General features: G+C 37.6%; 1 protein-coding gene across 1 annotated transcript in view; it reads right to left on the bottom strand.

The window, feature by feature from the left end:
- The window catches only part of COL28A1 (collagen type XXVIII alpha 1 chain), a gene marked incomplete at both ends in the record, with an annotated part of 144,417 nt that overhangs the window by 68,988 nt on the left and 49,835 nt on the right, over window positions 1-25,594 (bottom strand). Inside the window, 8 exon segments of the mRNA XM_079711823.1 lie at window positions 136-204; window positions 3,115-3,186; window positions 5,648-5,716; window positions 6,470-6,541; window positions 13,747-13,815; window positions 19,151-19,219; window positions 22,519-22,587; window positions 25,064-25,132. Coding sequence (XP_079567949.1) covers window positions 136-204; window positions 3,115-3,186; window positions 5,648-5,716; window positions 6,470-6,541; window positions 13,747-13,815; window positions 19,151-19,219; window positions 22,519-22,587; window positions 25,064-25,132 — 558 coding nt within the window.

Here is a 25,594-nt window from a genome sequence, read left to right as displayed (position 1 = left end):
TCAGGGTTGAGCTATATAATATCTTTGGGTTCTTCCAAAACTGAAATTCTAGTTCACTGGTTTCATGAATCTTTTCCCCACTCCAACTGCCAAAGACCCAAGTAAAAGAAAAAAACTATTCCCAAGAATGCATACCTTTGACCCAGGTGGTCCAGGAATTGATGTTCCAGCCATCCCAAATGGGCTCATAATCCCTGGATCACCCTAAAAAAAGAGCAGAATACTCATTACATGTCAAACAAGGAAACCATATACAGGAATTATATTAAAAAATATAAAGGGCTTCCCTGGTGGCGCAGTGGTTGAGAGTCTGCCTGCCGATGCAGGGGACACGGGTTCGTGCCCCGGTCTGGGAGGATCCCACATGCCGCGGAGCGGCTGGGCCTGTGAGCCATGGCCGCTGAGCCTGCGCGTCCGGAGCCTGTGCTCCGCAACGGGAGAGGCCACAACAGCGAGAGGCCCGCATACCGCAAAAAATAAATAAATAAATAAAAATGTATTTCTAGCATTTTAAACTATTGTGACCTGTTTCACAGACCAATGTGAAAATATTTGAGCATCTTTGTTAAACCACTACTAAAGTTATTGATGGTTAAAATTTCACTCCCTTTAATAAATGCATTCAGTTAATTGCTGAGTAATAGGAAATTTCTCTCGTGCATCCTTTTCTTAGCTAATAAAAATCATGCAATTCGTGGTGATTCACTTTTGTGTTTGTGTGCCAGGAAGCTCAGAGGGAAATATTTGTTCCATTATAACAAATACCTTTAGTGTAAGTTTTTGAGTACACTTGGTAGGTAAATAATGTTCCTTCTAGTTTATAACTTTTTCCTTTGTTATTTTATTTTATGGTCCACAGTATATCAGTCTTCCATTGTGTGGTATCTCACGTCCCTTATTAAAAGTAGAGAGTTTATGTTTTAAAAAAATGAAATTTTGAACAGGAAAATTAAAACATTTCTCTGTTTTTGTTTTTTTTTTGTCTCAGTATGAGTCTCAGTAAAGACTCAGCCTGGAACAACAAGCAATGTCTCTGTCCTACCTGGTTCTAGATCAGTGATTTTCAAATTTTAGGAAACAGAGAAATCATTAGAGAAATCTGGTAAAATATAGGGTCCAGGGTTTCAGGCCTGGAGATTTTATTTCAATAGGTCTAGGGGCTGGGCCCAGGAATATGAATATTTATGAGGCACCTCTGGTGATTCTGATATAAGTACTTTAAAACACCGTGCAAAGCAATTGTCTTTGTTTTTTTAACTTATTTTATTGAATATGTTTGATTTATAATGTTGCGTTAATTTCTACTGTACAGCACCTATATAACAATCATTTAAAAATGGTTTTCACATTTTTGAATGATTGTTAAATAGGTGCCCACATAATATCCTCAATTTTGCTTCTTGGCCCAAAAAGCCTAAAATATTTGCTCACTGTACCTTTACCAAAACACTGGCCTCCTCCTGCCTTACAAAATTGACTATTTGGTCCTCTTGCTTCCTCCAGGAGGGACTCTATCCATCAGACTCACTGGTGATGACTCCTGCCCTGAGCCACCTCCATCTTCACAGCTGAGGCCTCCCACTGTGCTGATTCCATAATACGACCAACAGGCTGAGCACACTGGCCGCTGGGGCCAAGTGATGCGGAGGCCTGTATGTGCCAGTCCTTAATTCCAAACCTGTATGACAATGGCACAGGACATGGCCAGGGTTCTGGCAACAGATAACCACCCTATTCAATCCCATGGCAAAGGGATAAAACATTAACCTGTTAAAATATCACTAAAACCAGATGAAGCAAAATTATGCTTCTAGATTTAATCTATTCTTCTTTTTTTAAGAGAAGCCAATTACTTTTAAATACAAAATTGTATACATAGAAAGTATGCAATTCTTTTAAAGACCCTTATTTATGTGTATGTTTTGAAATATGGCAATTCTTTATCAGAAAAAACTTCCTTTCAAAACACAGAAAAATATTCACGTTGAGTCAGCGTAACTAAGACATAGAGTAATCACATTTGTTAATACTAATCCAACACATTTCCTATATAATGGCTTTTCTCATCATGTGCTCCTTGAACTACCTGCAGCAGAAGAGACTTATTTAGGAAATGCAGATTCTTGGGACCCACCCGCATACTAAATCCAGATCTCTAGGCATGGCACCAAGAAACAGGGGTTTGTAACAAGCTCCCAGGCAATACTGATGACACGGAAGTTTAAGAAATACTGGTCTATAAGGGATGCCTTTTTTTTTTTGTACCTGCTCATATCTTGCTGGTACCCTTTTTTTTTTAGTTGTTCTTTAATAGTCTGGTCCTTGAACAGACTCCCTGTTTCTTTCTTACAATTAGCGTCTTCCTAGGGCCCTGAACACATCCAGATGACCTCAATATTCTCTCCTGCTTAGTCAGGACACGTATCTAACTTCTTGCTTCACAATTTCCTTACTTCTTCCTCAGCACCCTGTCTCGGGCAGTTTATCAGGACATATATGCCCTACTTTCCATTTCACATACTGATTTTTTCCTCTCTGAATAACTCCATGTACTGAACACTTACGATGTGCCAGGAACCATGCTGAGTTCTTTATTCACTCTTTTAGGTCTTCACAACAACCCTGTGAGATAGATACTATTACTCTTTTCCTTCTATGATTGACGTTGACTGGCCCCCAAAAGTTCCAGGCTGGGGCAGGACGAGAACCCCACTCTCCTGCCTTCTGAAGCACTGCTCTTCATCCTTTACTGCATTGCCGCCCAGTCTGGGACTTTTTTGTTCTTATTCCGCAAAACAAGATGATAGAGAATTGATACCTTCTATGGTCCTAACTTTATCCCAACTACTGAATATTTTGCTGTTACTAGAGAGGACTGACACACAGCTTCTCTCCTAGCAGAATAAATATTTCAATGAAGACCACATGTTTTATGCAATCTCTTTATTCCATTCTATTATGGTCTGAAATAGTGTGGTTTCTAAAGCCTTTTTCATGTTGGGGGGCTTTTGTTTTGTATTTGTTGAGAGGAAAACAGTAGAAATCTAATATTCCATTAAAACCAGGCACAATTACAATCTCCCCAAAGCGTAAATGAGAATATAAGAAACATACCTTTGGTCCTTCTGGCCCTGGAAATCCCCTCTGTCCTTGATTTCCTTTGCTCCCTTTCTTTCCTCCATCACCCTGACAAAAATTATAATAAAAATATAGTTGTTCTATTAACAGACCCTCCTTAATGTTATATCATGGCCAGATTCTCAATGAATACCTACTTTAAAGTGATGTTCCCCAAGCCCAGCTCAGCTGCACAGGGTTTGTCGATGTTCCTGAGCAGATTGGATGACTTCAGAATTGTTCAGTCTTCATTTATTCAGTATAATTTAGTATTTTCTAAACTCTATGTTCAGTATCTTCCTTTGGGGCCTTTGATTTGACTTTACAGTTTTTTTGCCCCCTTGGTCTATTAACAGATGATTTTCAGTCAGTTTCAGAAAAGAAATGATTTGTCATGCTGTTTTTCAGCTTCTGTGCTATTTCAGTTTTAAAACAAAAAATAAGACATTTAAAAAATCCAGCCTTGTTTCTTCCTCAATGGAGAGTCTAGTTCTTTCTCCCAAAGGAGGCCAATAATTCAACTGGTAGAAAGATGAGTGAGCATTAACCTGGTGCAGAGCTAGAAATTGCCTAGTGTTCCCCAGCAGGATTGTGTACACAAATGCTACCTCCAAAGAATTGTATTACCTTCAGCCAGAAGCCTCAGAGAATTTCAGAACTATCCTTACACTAGGGTTCAACTGCAAGGCACCATACCTAAGTTTGTGCCTAGCTCAGCAAAAGAACTCCTTGGGGTTTGTAGCCGAGGCCATTCAATATATATGACATAAATGACTATACCACAGTTTTCCAGTTTTCAAACCTAAGCATGCATCAGAATCACCTGGAGATTGCTGGGCCCACACCCAGAGTTTCTGATTTAATAGGTCTGGATTGGGGTCCAATAAGTTACATTTCTGACAGCAGCATCAGGTGCTGCTGTTCCAGGGACTGCACCTTGAGAACCACTGGACTATACCAAGGTCATCGGCAATGCAGACACTTCACTAAGAAGAAAAGGTGACCTGTAGAATCCACAGGCATGCAAAGAACTCCCTAATATGCATACTAATCGAGAGTAGTGACACAGGTAATTAAAAAAAAAAACCCGTTGAATGTCCACATATTGAATATAACTTATTGTATCATTATTAATGCCAACAGAAATGAGATCTACCCACAACTATTTATTTTCTCCCATTAACTACCAAATTGAACTTATTGACCTAAATCATCCCAGAAGCCAACAGTAAGAATCCAACTATTATTACAAAGTGCCAACACTGAACCATAACATACCTTGGATATGTAACATATTCCTACCACTCTTCTCCAATAGCCTTCCGTAAGCCCCGAATCACCTTAAAGCCACAGATCCAGTCAGTGCATATTCTTCTTGCTCTGCTGGTCTATTTGACACCACCCATTGCTTTCCTCTTGAAACCCTTTCTCCTTGGTTTCTCTAACATGGTACTACTATGCATTCTGCCTATCTTCATGCTGTTTTGAATGCTCTTGCTCCAGCTACTGTAAAATGTGGGATTCAAACCTTAGCTCTCTTTCTCAGAGCTATCATTCATTCCCACAGCTTCAGTTATAAGTCCAAGGGTCTGTTTTCCAAAAGTATATTCAAGAAAATGTTAGTTCTCATGAATGTTAATAGGCAATTATTTCTAAAAGTATTTTTTGCATCATGTTGAAAAGGGATTCTCTGTTCATCTTTTTACTCCCTGCTTCCCATCCCACCAAAAATAGATCTCAGAGTCTGGTTAGTCAATTATTTAAAATGTTTGAAATTCTACAAATATATTTCAGTTTTTCACATTTAAGGTTAACAACTCAATTTTAGCCATTATTTTCACAAGACATAGACATCTAAGCTATCAATTACTATTTTAATAGAATTATAAACAGAACACTAATGAGTATATGGATTTTATTTTTACTTTACTCATATATAATTCTTCAGAATCTTTATATGGTCATTGATGACCGCACATAAGAAATGCAGGAACGTCTGACACCTTAGAGGCTATAGATAATGTCACTAATGGTCTTATTGATGAATTTGGATATTCTCATCTTGACATATAAAGATGATATTCAACTAGCATTTCTACAATGTATAAAATAAATATATTCCATGTTGTGAAAGTACCACTTAATAAGGTTATATTTCTTATTACTCTGTGAGATTATATAAATATTTGAAAAAAAATTTGTGGACTTTGACATCTCACTGATGTATCTCAAGTCTTCTTTTCCCTTACTATGTGTTTTTTAAATGTCAATTTGGCTGTTTATTAAGAAAATGTGTTGAACTCTTCCTCTAAGCTGGGACTTAATGGCAGATGGTAGGAAAATGAAAATGAATAATACATACTTGCTGCCTTACAAAAGTTCAAAAGCTGGTATCCATAATTTTAAGCCAGAAGTAAACACCTCTGACATAGCAAGAATAACATCAAATTTCTCCTAAGACGGCTCCTTAGTATCAGGACCAGAACTCAGGCAGTCTGCTTCCCTTCCCCTACCACTGTCAATTCCATACCTTGAGGCCAGGTTGTCCTTTTCCAGGTGGTCCTTCAGGGCCTCTTGCTTCTGGAAGCCCCACTTCTCCCTAGAGAAAATGGCACTGATGTCTTAGCTGACCCTCCATAGACAGTATGTACACACCCACCTTGTCTCTTCTTACAGCCAGCAGTCTCTGCTGCAATCCTCCAATACAGACCAGACCTTCACTCTAGTCTCAAAATTAAGTTGGAAGTTTACCAACTTGAATAAATTCATATCAAACTCCAGTTTAGCTCAGAGCAGCTGAAATACCATGAAAAATTCCAATTTCCCAGCCAATTGCCAAAGCAATAAGCTCACTTTCTTTTGGCTCTTCATTCAGATTTGGTGGTTTGTTTTTTTAAAAAACAAGAAAGACCTTCAGCCTTTCCATCTGCTGTTTTCCACTACTTATATTGAAAAATGAGTATTTCAAATGTCAACTCAAAATACTTCAGGAAATCTTTATAGTAGCCTTACTTCCTGAATGCATTTACAGACTCTCCTTTTGGAGGGGGGAAAAAAGTGTTTTTCTGTAAGTTTAAATAAAAGTGCTTTCTAGGAATCCCAAAGGGACTAGGTCACTGTAGGAAACCATGGCCAAAATACCAGAGAGAAGGCAGAGGGTGTCAGATACTACTCAGGCTTTGAATTGGCGCTCTTTTATCTGAACTAAGAGAAAAAGGAAATTGAGTTGTGGGATTTTTTTTTTTCTTGAAAAGACTAAGTTTGTCTTGAATGGTTTAATTTGAGCTTCTGCATGACCAAGATACAGTGTGATTCAGTAGTTTTACACCAATAATATGAAAAGCAGTGTTACCTTCTTCCCTGTAGCTCCTTTTTCTCCCGGTACTCCTGGCTGTCCTGGGAGCCCTGTTGAGCCTGGCTCCCCCTGGTGGATGAGCAAAGATTTTTATTTCCCAGAAGTTCATATTTATCATGGAACTCCCCTTTAAGGTACTCGAAATTGGTTACATCTTGTAATACCTGAGAAAAGCCTATGAGCAGGGAAATCTGAATAGTAATTAATAGTCATTAAACTATTTGGCCTTGGGCAAGTTCCTTAACCTCTCTGGGTCTCAGTTTTGGGTTATGTTATTTGTTATGGGTTAAATTGTGACCAGCCCCCTCCCCCAAAAGATATGTTGAAGTCTTAACCCTTGGCACCTGTGAATGGACCTTATTTTGTAATCAAGTTAAGATGTAATCAACTTAAGATGAGGTAACTAAGGTGGATCCTAATCTAATGTGAATGGTGTCCTTATAAGAGGAAAACATAATTTGAAGACAGGCACATATGGAGGACCCCACCCCTACTTCTAGCCTCCAGAACTGTGAGACAATAAATTTCTATTATGTTAAGCCACAGTTTGTGGTAATTAGTGATAGCAATCCTGAAAAAAAACTAATATAAAAATGAAATGAAACCATTGGGACCCAAACATTGCTTCCAAGTCTAATATTCAATAATTCTACTCACTTTCCAGTTAATTTGTGATTAAGAACAAGTCCTTTAAAATGTTCAGAGAAAACACATGCTACTTTCAAACAGTATACAAGTGTCCTTACTGCATTTATTAAGAGGAAAATATGTTGAAAATAATTGAGTCATTTCAGCTAAATTATAAAAGCTAGTGGAAAAAAAGCACAGTGAACCTAAAAATAAATAGAAGGATATAATAAAGATGACAGCAGAAAATAATAAACTTGCAAGCAAAAAGCAAGAAGAGTAACAAAATTAAAAGGTAATACTTAAAAATACGAAGAAAATAAACTTCTAACAGTAATGATTAATATTAAAAAAGAAAAGTCATAAAAAACAGTATTAGGAATGAAAGGTGAATATAATTATATACATAGTAACATTTTTTTTGATCATAGAAAATTTCTGTGACAATTTCAAATATATTAGAAACATTAATAAATGGATAATCTTCAAGAAAAATATAAATTACATAAATGACATAAGGAATGAACAAACTAAATAAACCAACCATTAAATAAATTGAATCAGTGATTGCAAGTCTGGAACTTCCTCTCCCTCCCAGATCACACACTTAGTTTTACAGTCAAAACTTACCAAATTTTTAAACATCTGAAGAAGAGATATTCCCTCTCTTATACAAATAGTTCTGAAAAATAGAAAAAGAGGGAAGTCTACCCAATTTATTTTATGAGGCTAATAAAACTTTGATTTAAAAAGTCATACAACAAGATAAGAAAACAAAATCACAGACCAGTCTACCTAAGAAAAAGGATGCAACTTAAGGTTCTCGTCAAAATGGAGCAGTAGGGACTAGAATTAATTTCCCACCTGAGGCAACTAAAAAAGCAGACAAAATATATGAAACAATGACTTTCAAGACATTAGACACTAAGTAATGAAGGATAATAATTCCTGAGAGAGGGGAAACAAAATAGGTGAAAATTACAATTTCCCAAGTTTACTGTTTGGGTAAAGTTCCCAGGCCATGGTGCAGGGAGAGAGAACCCAGGGAAAGTTCAGAAGTCTTTCTAATTTAAGGAGACAGAGATAGGAGTCTGGGTAAGCCAAGGTATCAAAAATTCACACAATAGATTACCAGAGAGGAAGGAGTGCCATGGCGAGAACTATGAAGATCTGATGCATATCCACCTTGAGTATTTAGGTGAATACTGTTCAGCACAAAGTGAAGAAACTACCCAAGGCCAAGAAAACAACCAGTTTAAAGGATCAGAGAGAACTGCCAGCAGGAGAGATACAGTGCCTGCTCCCAGTGGCAAGAAAGAAAACTTCACAGTGCTGAGGGCATAGATTAGAGTTCTAAAAAGGGTCATGCCTCAGTAGTGGGGAAAAATTAACCCCAGACTAAATGCTGCTTTTGTCCCACCTAATAAAGCTTAAAAGCAAGACCAGAAGGCTCAAACTGTTTTCAAGTAGTATAGAAGCATCTAAGAACAAAGCTCAAAAATATTTATAGGAATACAAAACTATCTAACACCTAAAAAGGTAAAATTCACAATGTTTGACAGCTAATCAAAAATGATCAGGGATTAAAGAAAGCTGCAAAAACCTGACACAGAAAATGACACAGTTGATAGAATTCGCATATAAGAACATTAAAACAGTTACTATACTGCATTCCATGTGTTCAAGAAACTAAAGGAAAGTTAAAACTTGTTAAATAGAGATATGAAAGATATAGAAGGACATAAATTGAACTGCTAGAGTTGAAAATTGCAAAGTATGAGATAAAAATACACTGGATAGAATTAAAAGCAGATTAGACATCACAGAAGAAAAGATAAACAATCTGAAAGATATAGCAATAAACTCTATTCAAAATGAAACACACAGAGAAAAGAGACTGAATAAGAATAAGCAGAGCATCCGTGAACTGTGAGAAAACTCCAAGCATTTAAATTTAAGTGAGAATTTCCTGGGTGAAGGCTGAGGGTGGGAAATATTTCAAGATATGCTAACCTAATATTTTCAAAATTTGATGAAAGCAGTAACTCATAGATCCGAGAAGATCAATGAAACCCAAACACAAAAAATATGAAGAAAACTGAACTAAGGCACATTATAATCACATGGCTCAAAACCAGTGATAGAGAGAAAAATCTCAAAAGTAGCCAGAGAAAAGACATTATGTAGTGAAACAAATGTATAGATCACAGCAGATTTCTCATCAGAAATAGTGTGAGAAGACAGGGGACCAACATCATGAAAGTACTGGAAAAAAAAAAAGAAAGAGCCATTAATCTAGAATTCCATACTCAGTGAAAATGCAGACAGAATGCAGACTCTTTTGGAAACCAATTTGGCAGTTTCTTGAAAAGCTAAATACTTATCGTATGACCGACCCAGCCATTTCACTCCTAGGTATTTACTCAAGAAAAATGTAAAACATGTCTATACAAAGATGTGTACATAAATGTTCATAAGAGCTTTATCTATAATATTCAAAAGCTGGAGAAAACCAAAATTTCCATTAACAGATGAATAGATGAACAAATTGTGGTATATCCATACAATGGAATTCTATTTAGCAATAAATAATAACAAACTATTCATACATGTTAAACATAGATTTCAGGGACTTCCCTGGTAGTTAAGAATCCACCTGCCAATGCAGGGGACACGGGCTTGAGCCCTGGTCCGGGAAGATCCCACATGCCGTGGAGCAACTAAGCCCGTGCACCACAACAACTGAGCCTGCGCTCTAGAGCCCACGAGCCGCAACTACTGAGCCCACGCACCACAACTACTGAAGCCCACGCACCTAGATCCCATGCTCCACAGCAAGAGAAGCCACTGCAATGAGAAGCCTGCGCACCGCAACGAAGAGTAGCCCCCACTCATGGCAACTAGAGAAAGCCCACACGCAGCAACGAAGACCCAATGCAGCCATAAATAAATAAATAAATTTATATTAAAAAAAAAACCTACAGCAAATGTCACACTTAAAAGTGAAATTTTAGGAGCATTTCCTCTGAAGTCACTTCCTTTAAACGTTGCACTGGAGACCCTAGCAGTGTAAAATGATAAAAAGTGAATAAGAAAAAGAACTAAAAAGGAAGAGGCAAAACTGTTTTTATTTTCAGACAGTATGCTTATGTACACAGGGAGTAGAAAAGCAAGGGACTTTACAAACAATTAGAAATAAGAGATTTTATCAGCTGGCTGGATACAAAAATCAATATACCAAAACAAAACAAGACAATAACAATAACAAAACAATACTTTTGCTATACACCTGTTATAGTTAATTGGAAGATACAGAAAAAAAAACAACTCACAATTGCAAAAATTTCTCCAAGGTATCTTTTTAACTAAAAAAGTAGAAGATCTTTATGGATAAAATGACAAATATTTTCCTAAAAAAGGTAGAGAGCTTTACTCTGTGGTTTGAAAGACTCAATATTTAATCCAGATTCAATGCAATTTCAAAAACTCCAACAGGATATTTGTCAAATTTGACAAGCCAATTCTAAAATATATATGTTAGAATTAAGAATAACCAGGGAAGGGCTTCCCTGGTGGCGCAGTGGTTGCGAGTCCGCCTGCCGATGCAGGGGACGCGGGCTCGTGCCCCGGTCTGGGAGGATCCCACGTGCCGCGGAGCGGCTGGGCCCGTGAGCCATGGCCGCTGAGCCTGCGCATCCGGAGCCTGTGCTCCGCAACGGGAGAGGCCACAGCAGTGAGAAGCCCGCGTACCACAAAAAAAAAAAAAAAAAAAAAAGAATAACCAGGGAAGAAGATGAGAGTATTTTCTCTGTGGATGATAAAACATTATAAATCTATCATAATCAAGACAGAGAGGTAATAGCACTGAGAGATATAAATAGACGAATGGAGCAGAATAGAGAACTCAGGCACTGATCTTCACAAATATAGAAACTTGATATATGACATAGGAGGTATTACAAATCAGTGTGGCAAAGATGGGCTACTTAATAACTGATGCTGGGATATTTGGTTATCCATATGGGGAAAAAATAGACTCCCTACATTGCCCTATCCACAAAAATAAATTCCAAGTGTATTAAAGACCTAAATTTTAAAAAGTAAAACACCAAATTTTTCAGAAGAAAATACGTAAGAATATATTATGACTTTGGAGTCAAGAAATGTTTTTAAATAATATTCCAAAAGCCCAGACCATAAAGGGATAGAAACACATCAAAATCTAAAACTTCTATTGTATATGCTGAAAAGTACTCTAAGTGAAAAAGACAAGCCATAGCCTAAGAGATTTGCAACCCAAATAACAAAGGACTATTATCCAGATATATAAAGAACTATTAATTAATAAGAAAGGAACACCCAACATCAAAAACAAAAAAAAATCAGTATCTACAGGAATTTACAAAAGAGAAAAACTGAGGTCCATTAAGCACACAAAAACTGTTCAGTTATCAAGGAATAAAAACTGAACCAATGAGATGTATTTTTACACGCTTCATACTGGCAAGAATGTAGAGAAAAGAGCAGTTTCACCTGTTGCTGGAAGGAGGGTAATCTGGTCCAAACATTTTGCCCATTGTTTATTTTGGGCAGGATTTTCACAGTATCAAAATTGAAAACTTGCATACTCTGTGATCATCCAATCCTGCTAATGAGAGAAATTTGTATCCTTACAAAAGAGGAAACCCAGAGAATGTTTATGGCAGCATTGTTGGCAAATGCACAAAATGGAAAGCAATTTAAATGTCCATCAAGAGGAAAGCATAAATTTTAAATGAGGTATTCTCATACAATATAGTATCATAAAATAATTAAACTGAATGGATTAAAGGCATATAAAAACACAAATAACTAAGGCTGAGTATAAATATATTGCAGAATGATATATTATGTAAAGTTCAAGAATACAAAAAAAGCAATATATGGCTTATGCATAAAAACATGGGAAAATTATAAAAAACTTCAAAAGAATGATAAACACCAAATTCATGATAATGATTACATCTGGGGAGGGAAGGGAGGGCAATAGGATTGGGCAGCACAGGCAGAGGCCTTCAGCTATATCTGTAATGCTTCTTTTTAAAAAATTCTAGAATGTATGTGGCAAAATGTTGATATTTGATAAAGCTGGGTTGTGGAATACATGGCTGTTCTTTGTTATTCTCTATAGTAGTGAGTATATTTTAAGTATTTCATTTTTTAGAATGAGAGAAGCTTAAGATTATATATCCATCTAGTGCAAGACCGGGATTTGAACTTAGGTAGTCTAACTGCCTAGTAGCCTTGTTACTCTATATGGCCTCTCTGAAATTGGTATTAGATGACATAATATGTATATATACATATATACATACTATAGACATGTATAGACATAAATATAGTATATATATGTATATACACACATATATGTACTTAGCATATTTAGCACAGCACATTGTGTGACACATCAAAATCATTCAATAAATGGCAGCTATGATCACTATATTAGTATATTTTGTGTCTCTTGCAATTATATGTTTATATATATGTAAAATGTATATTTGTTTTAGACCTGTGTCTTACATATTCTTCTAATACCCAAATTCTCATAAGGATCATGTCAATGACAGCAGAACAATGATGGATTTTAATGCTCAGCATAGCTTGCCAGATTCTATATGCCTTCAGGATGAGTTATAGAAATTGTGAAGGGTAAAATAAGGATTCATTTATTTATTCAACAGCACTTATTGAGTACCTATTTTGTCCCCCAAACTGAGGATTCAGTAACAAAGAAGAAAAAAAGGAAACAAAATCCCTGCCCCAGTGGCGTAGCACTGTCCAATAGAATATAAAACAAGCCATATATGTAATTATATTATTAACAGCCACATTTACAACATTAGAAGAAACAGATAAGTACAATTCTAATAATATATTTTACTTACTCTAATACAACTGAAATTTTGCCATTTCAATATGTAATCAATATACAAATGTATTAATCATATAGTTTACATTCTTTTTTTTGTACCAGGCTTTGTAATCCAGAGTGTATAGTACATTTACAGCACACCTCAGTTTGTACCAGCCACATGTCAAGTATTCAGTAACCACTTGTGGCTAGCGGCTGCCATACTGGGCAGTGCGTTTCTAAAGGGTGTAGTAAGATGAAAAGTAATTCAAAAAACATGCAAGTTGAGGTAAGTGGTAAAAAGCAAGGGAAACGAACAGTGTGATTTTAAATAACAGTCTGGGGTAACAGTAGTGGGGTGGACATACTTTATATTTAGGAAATGAATTTTGAGGAAGTAACTTTTGAGCTGAGATCTGAAGGATGAGAAGGAGCCAGCTATAAAACAAAAGAAGGGAAGTAAACTTTACTGAAATTCTCCTAATGCTTTTATAATATGGCAGACAATAATGTTCTTAAAGAATCACTCTGTGCCGAAAGAGGACCTCTAATGCTAATAAATAAATAAAAAATATAAATAGTCATCACTAAAATAAACTAAGATTTTGATTTCTCTTAAACAATACGAGTTAAGCATCAGACTCTTTTCTGATGAAATAACAGATGACACATACATGATATGTATTGCATTTGGATATAAATGAAACTTTACATAATATTACATAAACGCTTCCAAGCAGCTTAGACAACTCACCTTTGGACCTTGCACTCCAAGTCCCATTGGTGCTCTAGGATCTGTAGGTCCTATCTGGCCTACTTCTCCCTAATGAGGTAAGAGTATTTGAAGAGTATTTGAACATAGCAGCAAAATAAAAATAATATATACCTATCTTTGTTCTCCTAAGAGCAAAACATATCAGCAAAGTAAGAAAAAAATGAGTTTCATATGCTCTATTCACATATGTGTGTGTATATGTGCATGTATCTATTCAAATATAAATATATTTCAGGCAAATATATATATATATATATATTTGGAAAAGATAGGCAGTTATATTCCAGAGTAACTAAAATTGACACATGAGAAGCCAAGGTTACTGCTGATCAAAAGCAGTATCATAACCAGAGAGAACAACCTGAGCTTTCACCATTGAGCTCAAATCAGAAATCTCAAGGACAGTAACTGTATTCTATTGAGCTACTTCTCACATGGGACTCGAAGGAATCTACTGAAAGGGAGGTACTTTCAGAGGAGTATTTATTTAATAATGATCAGTGATCCTTTGAAGCAACATTAAGGACAGCTGGTTAAATAATAAGTGTCATGCCTCTCCCCAAGAGATAAATAATAGTTCTAATTTAGAAGGTAATTTGCTTCCAAGTTCATAGAAAAATTTTTATTTGCAAGGTTATTTCTGACTCCATATCTTATTTATTTATTTATTTTTGGCTGCATTGGTTCTTTGTTGCTGCGCGCAGGCTTTCCCTAGCTGTGGTGAGCGGGGGCTACTCTTCGTTGTGGTGCAAGGGCTTCTCATTGCGGTGGCTTCCCTTGTGGAACACGGGCTCTAGGCATGTGGGCTTCAGTAGTTGTGGCACGTGGGCTCTAGAGCGCAGGCTCAGTAGTTGTGGCACACGGGCTTAGTTGCTCTGCGGCACGTGGGATCTTCCCAGGCCAGGGCTCGAACCCGTGTCCCTGCATTGGCAGGCGGATTCTCAACCACTGCGCCACCAGGGAAGTCCCTGACTCCATATCTTTAACTAAACGTTGTGGTTGTTGGACCTACTGTGGGGAATGAAAACTAGCCAGCCCACAGGTAACCTCTACTGATATTACTGCTTGAGTTTCTAGAACAGGGTCTCACAAGTAAAAGTAATAAAAGCAGTGAATTAAGATGGTGTAAATATAGTCCGTCACCTTGGTAGCCGCCGGTTCTGTGTCTGTGGATTTGAAACTGAGTCCCCATAAAACTGAGTTCCTCTGTTGAGTTTGTGATTAACCTCTCTATCCAAAACTTTATTCCATTTCTTGTCTGCCCTGTTCCCTTTAGGATTGAGTAATATAAAAGAAAAAGGGGAATTGAAATCGAGTAGGACCCTGTGAGGCCCTCCCAGGTACAAAAGTCCCTCCATTTCCCCCATTTCTTGTTTGTAGAAAAAGGCTTTAATTTCCTGGGCCTTCCCTGAGTTCTAAGGAGCAGGCACAGGCAGTTACTAATTAGTGAAATGAGGGAATGCAAAAACAAAGGAAGAGGGCTTCCCTGGTGGTGCAGTGGTTGAGAGTCCGCCTGCCGATGCAGGGGACACGGGTTGGTGCCCCGGTCCAGGAAGATCCCACATGCTGTGGAGTGGCTGGGCCCGTGAGCCATGGCCACTGAGCCTGTACATCCAGAGCCTGTGCTCCGCCACCAGAGAGGCCACAACAGTGAGAGGCCCACATACCGCAAAAAAAAAGAATGAAGAAGCCTGAAACTCTGAAGTCCGTGACGAATGGAGCCAACACGCCAGCTTGGAGTTTTAAATAAGAGAAACAAAAATTCCATCTTATTAACCTATTTCACCTCAGTACATGCAGGCAAACCTGTATCCTAGCTGTACCAAGCAATATCTCTCAGGATGTGAAATTGAAAATTTGACCTAGGCTCTAAGAAGCGATAGCCTGCAAACAGCAAACTGAAGAACGGTCTGATACTTGACTCTCATTCACATTGTGGGTATAAAAAGGGAGAAGAGACAGGATGTAATAAGGTCTTCTTTGGAGAAAATAGTCTCATAAAGTGTTTTCCTTGGAGAAAATGGAAGGGGTTTGGCTTGCTTCTCTCTTTACCACATTCTAGCCAGGGAACATTAATGAAACGACTTGCAGACCTTGATTTTTATTTTTGGGACACAATGGACCAGTGTCTGACTCATGCCTGAGAAAGTTAAAATGGGTTGTGATAGCCAGCAGAGGGCTGGGGTGGGATCAGCCTGTGCATCCAGAGTTTGTCAGTGCAAAGGACACATGAGTTTTTTCCTGTGGCCCAGATGTACTCTAGATGCTTGGAGTTGACCTGGAACTGCTTTGAATCCTGTCCAAGAGGACTTAGAAGAGTAATGGAACTCCAACAGAGAGAGTCAGCATAGAGTAAAGCCCCAGAAAAGCAGAGGCTGATGGGGAGAAACAGCTGGAGGGAAAAAGTCCTTCATCCATGTCCCAGGAGGGGCAGTCACAGGGGCAGTGCAGGAGCCCCACCAGGAAGAGTGTCAGCATCAAACATCTGCCAAGACCAGAGGACCCAAAGCCATCTGACAATAGACCAGCCAAGAAAGAACCTCCATCCTCCCATCCTCCCATCCTTGATTCAGCCTGGGAGGATAAGAAGCACCTTCCATCCCATGGACAACAGATTCTCCCTGCAGCTCGTACAAGATACATGAAGATTAAAAGGAAGGTTAATACATTGACTACATAGTTTTTGTTAGACAATTAAAACTGATTTGAAACTTAGAGGTGATCCTATAACTTATTATTACCTAAAAGTGATAAGGAAAGTCTGTAGCCTGCTGGTAATTTTTTTCTGTGGTAAGAAAAAGAAAAAACTTTACCCACTGAAAAAAATTTAAAGTGATGATGAGAGAAAAAACTAAGATTTTGTTTTGTTTACACCCCACAGGCCATGATTGTGCAAATAATGGTTACAGATACATGATTATTTTATTACAAATGCTATCCCATTTTCTCCAGCTAGATGATACAACTGTTTGTTCATTTTTGTTGATGAAGATGAAGCAGTCTAAACAACTTAAGGAAGCTGAGATTCAGTATTTATACTGAACCATTATAAGAAGGAATCCTTCCTGACTTATACAATAGTCTACAAGTAGCATGCAAGACCCCCCAAAATTCAAAGGATATGTGTTCATATACGTGTGTACACAGGTATATGTGGTTATTTATATTTCGATTCATTTTTAAGAGATTTGAAGTAGTCAAGCGTCCAAGTATTTAGTGAAAATCTGCAGGCCACTTGAGAAATACTGTAAACATGTTGCTGGAAACAGGAGTTCCCCCAGAAACAGATGACTGGGAAAATTAATGTCTGTAAGAGAAATGGGAAGATCTAATTATAAAAGTAATTCAATGGGTAAACATGTTAAATTAAGGATAAGAAGAAAAATGGGGAACTGCCTGCATAGAGGTTAAATTGAAGTAGAATTGAAATCATTTGTCTTAAAAAGGTAAACAAATTCTTTCCTTGTTCAGACAGTTTACAAATGACACATTCCATTCAATTTCCTATCCAACAGGGGCCAGCTCCATATGGTCACATATGCCCTAAAAGGTTTTTTCTCTTGGAAAAGAAGAGAAGGGGGTGAGAAAACAAAAGTCAAAGGGGTCTTTTTTTTTTTTTCTTTTTTTTTCTTTTCAAGCTGTAGAACAACAGCTTCCACCAAGAAACAGTATTAAAGGCATCAGGGAGTTGCAGGTGGGAGGTCCAAGATTCACAGGCCATCTGGAAAGGCTTGGCTTTCTTTGAACTTCATTTTCAGCTTCACAGTGGTGACTCAGCACCAGGAACACCACAAGGCCCAGGATGTGACAGCACTGTCACTTCCAAGATCAGAAACTAGCTGAAACGGTTTTGCTGAAACCAGCAAAAAAACTACAAAGTCTGAGAATGCCTGGCAGCATAGTCAAACCATGATCTTGTGTAGTCCAAACAAACCAGCTCTTAATTATTGTCTAAATATTATATAAATATTTATCCTGGCTTTTTCTGCACCCTAATCCACCTAATGTATTATACTAGGACCTCTACCAAGGGGAAGGAAATAGAAAAAGGAGTAATACCCAACTTGGCTGTTGCTTGGATTAACAACAATAAAAATACTGATTAATTAGAATATGATTAGAAATAAACTCAGAGTTAATGTCAACAGTGAGATTTGGAGTTATCTCCTTTTTTATCCTTCCCTTCTCTCACTACCCTAGATAAAGGAAGTTTGCTAAGCAACAGAATAATTCAAACCATAATCATAAATTTTAATCAAACTGTTTTGCCACTTTCTACCCAGGAGGACATTCAGCATAAATTTGGATTTGTTGGTCACTTTGATTAAATGAGATTATGTAGGTAGATAGTACTGTTATATTATCTTCACATTATTTCTTTTTTAAAATTAGTTAATTAATTAATTTACTTTTGGCTGTGTTGGGTCTTCGTTGCTGTGCACGGGCTTTCTCTAGTTGCGGAGAGCGGGGGCTACTACTCTTCGTTGCAGTGCGCAGGCTTCTCATTGTCGTGGCTTCTCTTGTTGCGGAGCACGTGCTCTAGGCGTGCAGGCTTCAGTGGTTGTGGCTCGCGGGCTCTAGAGCACAGGCTCAGTAGTTGTGGCGCAAGGGCTCAGTTGCTCCGTGGCATGTGTGATCTTCCCGGACCAGGGCTCAAACCCGTGTCCCTTGCATTGGCAGGCGGATTCTTAACCACTGCGCCACCAGGGAAGCCCTCTTCATATTATTTCAATCTAACAAAATTGCCTTGCTTTTCCAAAAGTTGTGATCAGAAGAATTTGGAAGTCATTCCAGCCATAAATTTAGACACAGCTTCACAGATCTTTCTTTTGTTCTGACCAAGAGGGGCCAAGAGCTATTTGTAAACCCTATCTGTGGTTTGCTTCTGTTCAGGAACAGTGCCCCCTCAGTAAAGTGGTTCCCTCTGATTATGGTCCTTGTTTTAAGTTTAATAGTTTTTTAGATTGCTACGTGGCTGGGGGTGGGAAACACTAATCTTCTGGTATCAGAAGAGAGTGGGATTTCATCATTCACAAAGCTTCAAGGGGGAAAAACACACACAAACCAACAGGTAAATAAATTATCGCTCCCAAGGGAAACTAAAAATATAAGATAATGCTCCAAAACTCTTGTCCTGTAAATTAGGCTTTAATGTTAAAAGTCACAACACCAAGAAACATACAATTTATTTTTTAAGTCTTTAGAAGTTCTAAAATCTCATGAAACCATCTTATCCTTCCCTACATGCACTTTTGGATATATATTCCATTGCAATTTCACTATCAAATGTTCTTATAGCAGTTTGCAGTACTGGCCTTCAGTGAACACCAGGTTTAAGCCAGAATGTTCTATACAAAAGGGAAAGAGAGAAAGCGTTGATTACCTGTTCCCCTTGACTCCCAATTCCGGGGATGCCCATTGGTCCTTGGGGTCCCACAGGTCGCATATCCCACTGTGTAGAAAATAAGTCAGAAGTATAACAACTACCCTCATTATTTCATACTATGCTAATCTTGAATTATGCTGGATTAAAGTCTGTCTTTAAACCATAAAGAAGCTCCACATGGAAAGTTAGAAAACACCGTTCCTTTTAAATAGTTTGTAGTTCAAATTTGCCAAAATAGTGAATGATGTTTTCACTATTTGGTCTAAATTGGTGACTCTTTGCCCCAGTTTACATTTATTTTTCACACAAGAACCCAGAATTCCTGAATTGTTATTATAATGACACAGACACTTCTTGTTAGGATCATAACAGAAATATTTAGAAGTATAAAATTCATAGGGTGCAAGAAAATAAATATTTGAGAGAGAAATTAAAGAAAAATATTTTTTAAATTTCTAAATACCCTTTCCCTCCAAATCTTACTAAAATGCATTTTAAAAATTAAGAAATTATCTAAGGTAAGTGCAGCAAAATTAAAGAACCTCACCTTCTCTTTCCATGAATAAGTTTGGGAAATAAAGTGAGAGTTATCAGTAAGAAAAACAATATCATTCATCCATTCTCTGTGTGTTTCAACAAATATTTGTTGAGTGCTCATTACCTGCCAGGAACTGTTCCAAACACAGGGAAACAGCCGTGACCAAAACAGTCAAAACTCTCTTTCCTCATAGAGCTTTCATTTTTGTAGAGGAAACAGAAGATAATAAACAAGATGGATAGAAGAAATAAATAGTATGTTGAATAATGATAAGTGCTAAGGAGAAAAATAAATGGAGGGATGGGGAGACAGCTGCAGTCTTGGAAAAAGTGACCAGGGATGGTCTCACTGATGAGAGGGAATGAGCCAGGTAGAAACTTGGAGGAAAAGCATTCCTGGCAGAGCAAACATCCAGTGCAAGGGTGATGCCTGGCAGATTCCAGAAATAGCAAGGAGGCAATGTGGCTGGAGCTAGTGAGCAGAGGGGAAGTGGTAGAGGATGAAGTCAGGGAAGCGTGGCAGTGGGCTCAGACAGAACAATCAGTTGGGTGTTTTAGGCCATAGTAAGAACTTTGGCTTTTCACTGAGGGAGATGAGAAGCCACTAGAGGTTTTGAGCAGAGGAGTGAAAGATCTGACATAGTCTTGAAAGGCTCACTCTGGAAGCTGTACTGAGAACAAACTGAAGAGATGTCCCTATGAGAGGTGATGGGGGCCTGGACCAGGCTGTTGAGTGAAGGTGGTGGGGAGTGCTCAGATCCTAAATAGAATTTGAAAATAGAGCCAACAGGATTTGTTACAGATTGAGAGGACCCTAGGATGTCTTTGAGGTTTGTGGAAGAATAGACTTGTCATTTATTGACAAGGAGAAGACTGAGATGAAGCAAGGTTGGGGGAGGGTATACCAGGAGCTTAGTTTTGGATATGTTAAGCCTGAGATGCCTAAAATAGACATCCAAATGGAGGTATCAAGTAGGCAAGAGGGGCCTGAGCTGGAGACATAAATTTGGGAACCCTCAGTATATAGATGGTATTTAAAGCCATGACTGGGTGAGTTTACAAGTAGATAGGGAAGAGAGAAGGTTCAAGGACTGAGCCCTTTGGAGGCTCCAAGTATTAGAGGTCAGAGAGATGAAGAACAACAAGCAGTAGAGACTGATAAGGTGCAGCCAGAGAGATCAGGTGAAGAGATTGTTTCAAGAAGGTGAAGATGCTAGCAGAGGATGCTACTGATAGGTCAAGTAAGTTGGCAACTGAGAATTGATGACTGGATTAGGCAACATGAATAAATACTCTTATTTTAATGTCAGTTGTATTTAGACTACATCAGTGTTTACAAACTTTTTCTTAAACGGTTGGATAGTAAATATTTTATGCTTTTGGGTCATAATAAGGTCTCTTTCATAATGAATGAATGTTGTTTTGGTAGTACAAAGCCAGCCATAGACAATACCCAAATGAACAAGTGTGCCTGTGTTCTAGTAACACTTCATTTACAAAAACAGGCAGCCTGCCCTGTAGTTTGCCAATGCCTGGGCTAAAATAAATATGTTTTTATGAACAAAAGCACATCGTTAGATCCTACTTTATATAATATTAAAAACCTGAACCTGTCATTAAGACATGTCCTGGCATGTGCTTCTCAGTGTTTCACTTTGTGTCAATCCCTAGTCTAAATAAATATCATGGATGGAAGCATGTAAAGGACTCAAGTTCTACTTCAAAGCTGGGCTATTCTGATTCAGAACTTGATTGCTTATCATGTGGCAGAGAGTGCACTAAATGCTTTTCATGCTTTATCTCATTTAATCCTCACAACAACCCTCTGAAAGTAAGCGTCTCCATTTTCCAGACAAGGTTAAGTAACTCCCATTCACACATCTGATAGATGTCAGAAGCAAGATTCATGTTCACTCCCCCTAACTCCAAACCCAACTCATATCACTCTTCTGCAAATATTCAAAAAAAATAAGAGAGATCCTCTTTGGGGTATTATTACTTACATTTAATATCTATATTAAAGCTACTTCCTTGTGCTGCAACAATTGTGTGTATTTGAGAGTCCTCATAGTGTTTATCTAGCCACTTGAATCACAGAATATAAAAGAATAGGAAAGGAAGAAAGGGAAGACAGTATTGATTTGGTCAGGGAATAGCAGATGAAAGTTTTGCAATTACTATGTGATAATATTCTGATATTTAATGTGTTTTCTTTGCATGAGCCCCAGATGTAAAACCACGAATGCCATGTCAACAACACCTGGATAAGTTAATTTACTAAACTCAAAACACAACCGTTCTCTTGTACTCAGTACTCCAAAGGCAGAAAGAGCATCTTACATATTTTTAAGGTACTCTGGAAGTAGAGTTACACCACCAGTGCTGAGCTATTTGAACCAAGAATTGTATGACATCTAAAATTTGTATAATTCACTATTTACCACTGTCTCTACTATTTAAATACAGATGCCCAGAAGAGACAGCTACCAGTAAATAGTAAATAAAAGGAATAAATAATTCAAGTAGAAATACAACACCCAAGATAATCATCAATGTCAATTGTTATTTTAATATAATGTTATGCTTAGATATTGACATATAAATGACTCCAAACTGATTTGAGTTCTCTGCTTTTTGCACATTTCTTATATCTCTTCCCCTTCTGGCAGCTTTCCCTTTGCACTGGTCTTTAAGGCCTTTATAATTAACTGGATACCCGTGGTGTATGATCCTCAGGTTGTACATAGTTCATAAATGAACATACATAAAGAACAATGAAAAAAATAACTGTATTGGCATCCTTTCTATTATACACCCTTTTGCAGTACCTTGTCCCCTTCGATTGATGGGCCTTCTAATCCTTGTGGGCCAACTGGTCCTTCAGAACCTTTTTCACTCTGAAAGTATATGGAAGGGATATCAACTCACTAATAAAATTCAGGATTTTAAAACAGTTCAAGCATTCAAAGCATCTAAGTTCACTGCTAACTACAAGTGGGTAATTCTAACTCCAAGATTTGTAAATTGCCAAAGAAAATTAGCATTAACCTTCATAAAGAGAATCTATCCAAGCTTAACGCATGCAGCATCACTAAAGTTGGAAAAGCTCTCCATTCCTAATATACTCATATATATCTGGAAATGGGAGATCTGATCAATCACATATTATAACTAACAGAATCAGTCTTCCATTTCCTCAACATTTCTATAACTGGGTCCATTACACAATGAAAATTTGTCTCTCAGTATATGAAATAATATTTGCTAAGATTGAATTATCTATTACATGTTTTATACCAGAATTTATAATCATTTATTGAAAACTTAGTTTTAGAAGAATTCATGGAAAATCTTCTTGGATATGCTTCTAGAGTCACATGTGAATAGCTCTGGTTGTGATGTAATATCAATGAAGTCATAACACTGTGCATTTGTATGAAAAACAAACCATATAATCAATCAGAAATAGCACACATTTCATGAACTGGGAGCAAAATCAAAGAACGTTTGCAGGAAAACTAGGAAACAGGAAAACACACCTTAATGTCCCTCTATTTCATAATTTCTTCACTTAAGCCCTACGTCATTGCAAAGTAACCCCAAGAAGAATATACAGAAAACTCCAATTTGGTCTTGCTGGTTGGGGAGTGAAGTATTCTGACTAATGGGTTCTTCTGATTGTTACCACAGAGTATATTTGTGTCCAGTCAACCTAAAACAACACTGAATATAATGAGTTCTTTCTTTGATGAGTCAGAGTAGGTTATTATGAAGGAGTGTATCATTATATCATACAGTTGAATCTGTCACTAAGACATGCCCTGAAATATGCTTCGCAGTGTTTCATTTATTCCTTTCTCACTTACTTCTTATTTTTTAAACCCCACAGATTATAAGGAGAAATAATTCTGGCTATTTGAATTTTCAGATTGTTTGGGCTACACATAAATAGAAATTTACTATGTGCCAAAAAAATTCAAGAAATTATGTATCATAAAACTTTCTGAAATGTAGTGCCAAATTGCTGGCCTCTGCCTTCTCATGATGATATTTTGGTTAGTCAAGAGCATTAGTAATGTCCCCTTCATCCAACATATTATTTCCATTTACTATAACAAATTAAACTTTGTTAGTTAACAAGGGCTTCTTTTAAAATTCAATCCAGCAGTTACAACTTCATGTGAATTATTTGTTTTAACTAATTGATTTCCCTTTAGTTGAGATTTAGGTTTTTCATAGATAACTGAATATTGATCATGGTGGAAGAGGCTGAAAATGAGAAGCAATTTTAGAGTGTGAGGCCGTACTGAGAAGGTTGGATCTCAGTGACTCGACTGAATGACTGAAGTGGAAGGTCTTAGACACTTAGAAAGCAGCACATGCTTCTCTGGGTAGTGTGTATGCATGCATGTGTCTCTGGGGGAAAGATTTTAGAAAAGAAGGAAAAAGGACCCCAAAGTTTATCCTTACTTACTCTGAAATTTTGTTGATGCTGCCCAAAGTGTCTTGGAAAATCATTTCCTAGGTGGCCTTTGACAAATGAGCCATATATTATGGGTAAAGAGTCTAGAGCAGGGATCAGCAAAGTACAGACCATTGGCCAAATTCAGCCCACTGCACGTTTTTTGTAGATACAGCTTTATTGGAACACAGCCAAGTTCATTTATTAATACATTGTTTAGGGCTGCTTTCATGCTGCAGCAGCAGAAGTTAAGTAGTTGCAACAGATACCGTATGTCTCACAAAGCCTAAAATATTTACTGTCTGGTCCTTTACAGAAAAAGTTTGCCAAGCCCTGGTCTAGAGGAACCTGAGCTCCAAGAACTACATATGGGAGGCAGTGGAAACATTTAAATTCTCAATTGCCAGGTAAAAGGTAGGTCTTGCATAACATTTTGCTCCTTCTTGTAATATGGTAACTCCAATTCCCTCCACCCACCCACGTTTCCTTTCTTATGTTAATGGAAGTACTATGACAAATTGTTTTATTAGACTGTTTCTTCTGTACGTTTCACAAAACAAAGCTGTGGGTAAAGCTTGGTATAGCCACGTTCAATAACTTAATTTCTGGGCATAAAGATGCTATTTATCACTGTGACTTTAATGACTACAAACTACTTTAAGAGATTTCTCTAATTTCATATGCAGTAATTATATGAAGAAGCAGCCTTTCAGTTACTTATTTATATTTGCAAATGTCATTATAGCTTCATGTTAAGGGGAAATTTACATATTACTTCGTTTAATAGGCTGAAGCTGGTCAGGAGAATACTTGACCTGGGATAGTTGGCTAGGACACATTTTTTTAAATTTGTCATTCATGACCATGCAATACAAAGCATTTTTCCTCAGTGTAGAAGGTGTTGTTGTTACCTTTGGTCCTGGAGGTCCTTCTCCTGGTAAGCCCCTCTCTCCTGGTGCTCCCTCAGGCCCACGGGAACCCTGGTTAGGATACGAGGGGATGAGGAGCAAGAGAAAAGAGAGAGAGAGAGAAAAAGAGAGAATGGGAGAAGAGGGAAGGGAGGAGACAGGAAGAAAGAAAATGGTCATATTTCAGTTCACATGGGCATAGTCCTGTTCATGTGATTAGTGAGAATCCTTCTAGTAAACTCCATACTGATCAGTAGAATCATAGAGTTGTGAAGAATAATATTCTCATTGTATTAAATACTTGTTCCATTTGATTGGCATAAGATGTTCTATTCCAGTGTTCTCAAACTGGAGGAAAATGGAAATTAAGTGATGCTTCAGAATAAGGATGAGGAAATCAATCCTATGAGGAAAGGCTAAAAATCTAGGACTGTGTGGCCTGGAGAAGGATGTGAAGTGATTAATAATTTAATTAGGTATCAGGGGAGCCCTGTGAAGAAATCACTACACAGCTGTTTTAAAGCACTGAATTCT

Source organism: Hyperoodon ampullatus, assembly GCF_949752795.1.
Source record: "Hyperoodon ampullatus genome assembly, chromosome: 9".
NCBI lineage: Eukaryota > Metazoa > Chordata > Mammalia > Artiodactyla > Ziphiidae > Hyperoodon > Hyperoodon ampullatus.
The sequence above is the reverse complement of the archived record's forward strand: the minus strand, read 5'-3'. Positions and strand labels throughout refer to the sequence as shown.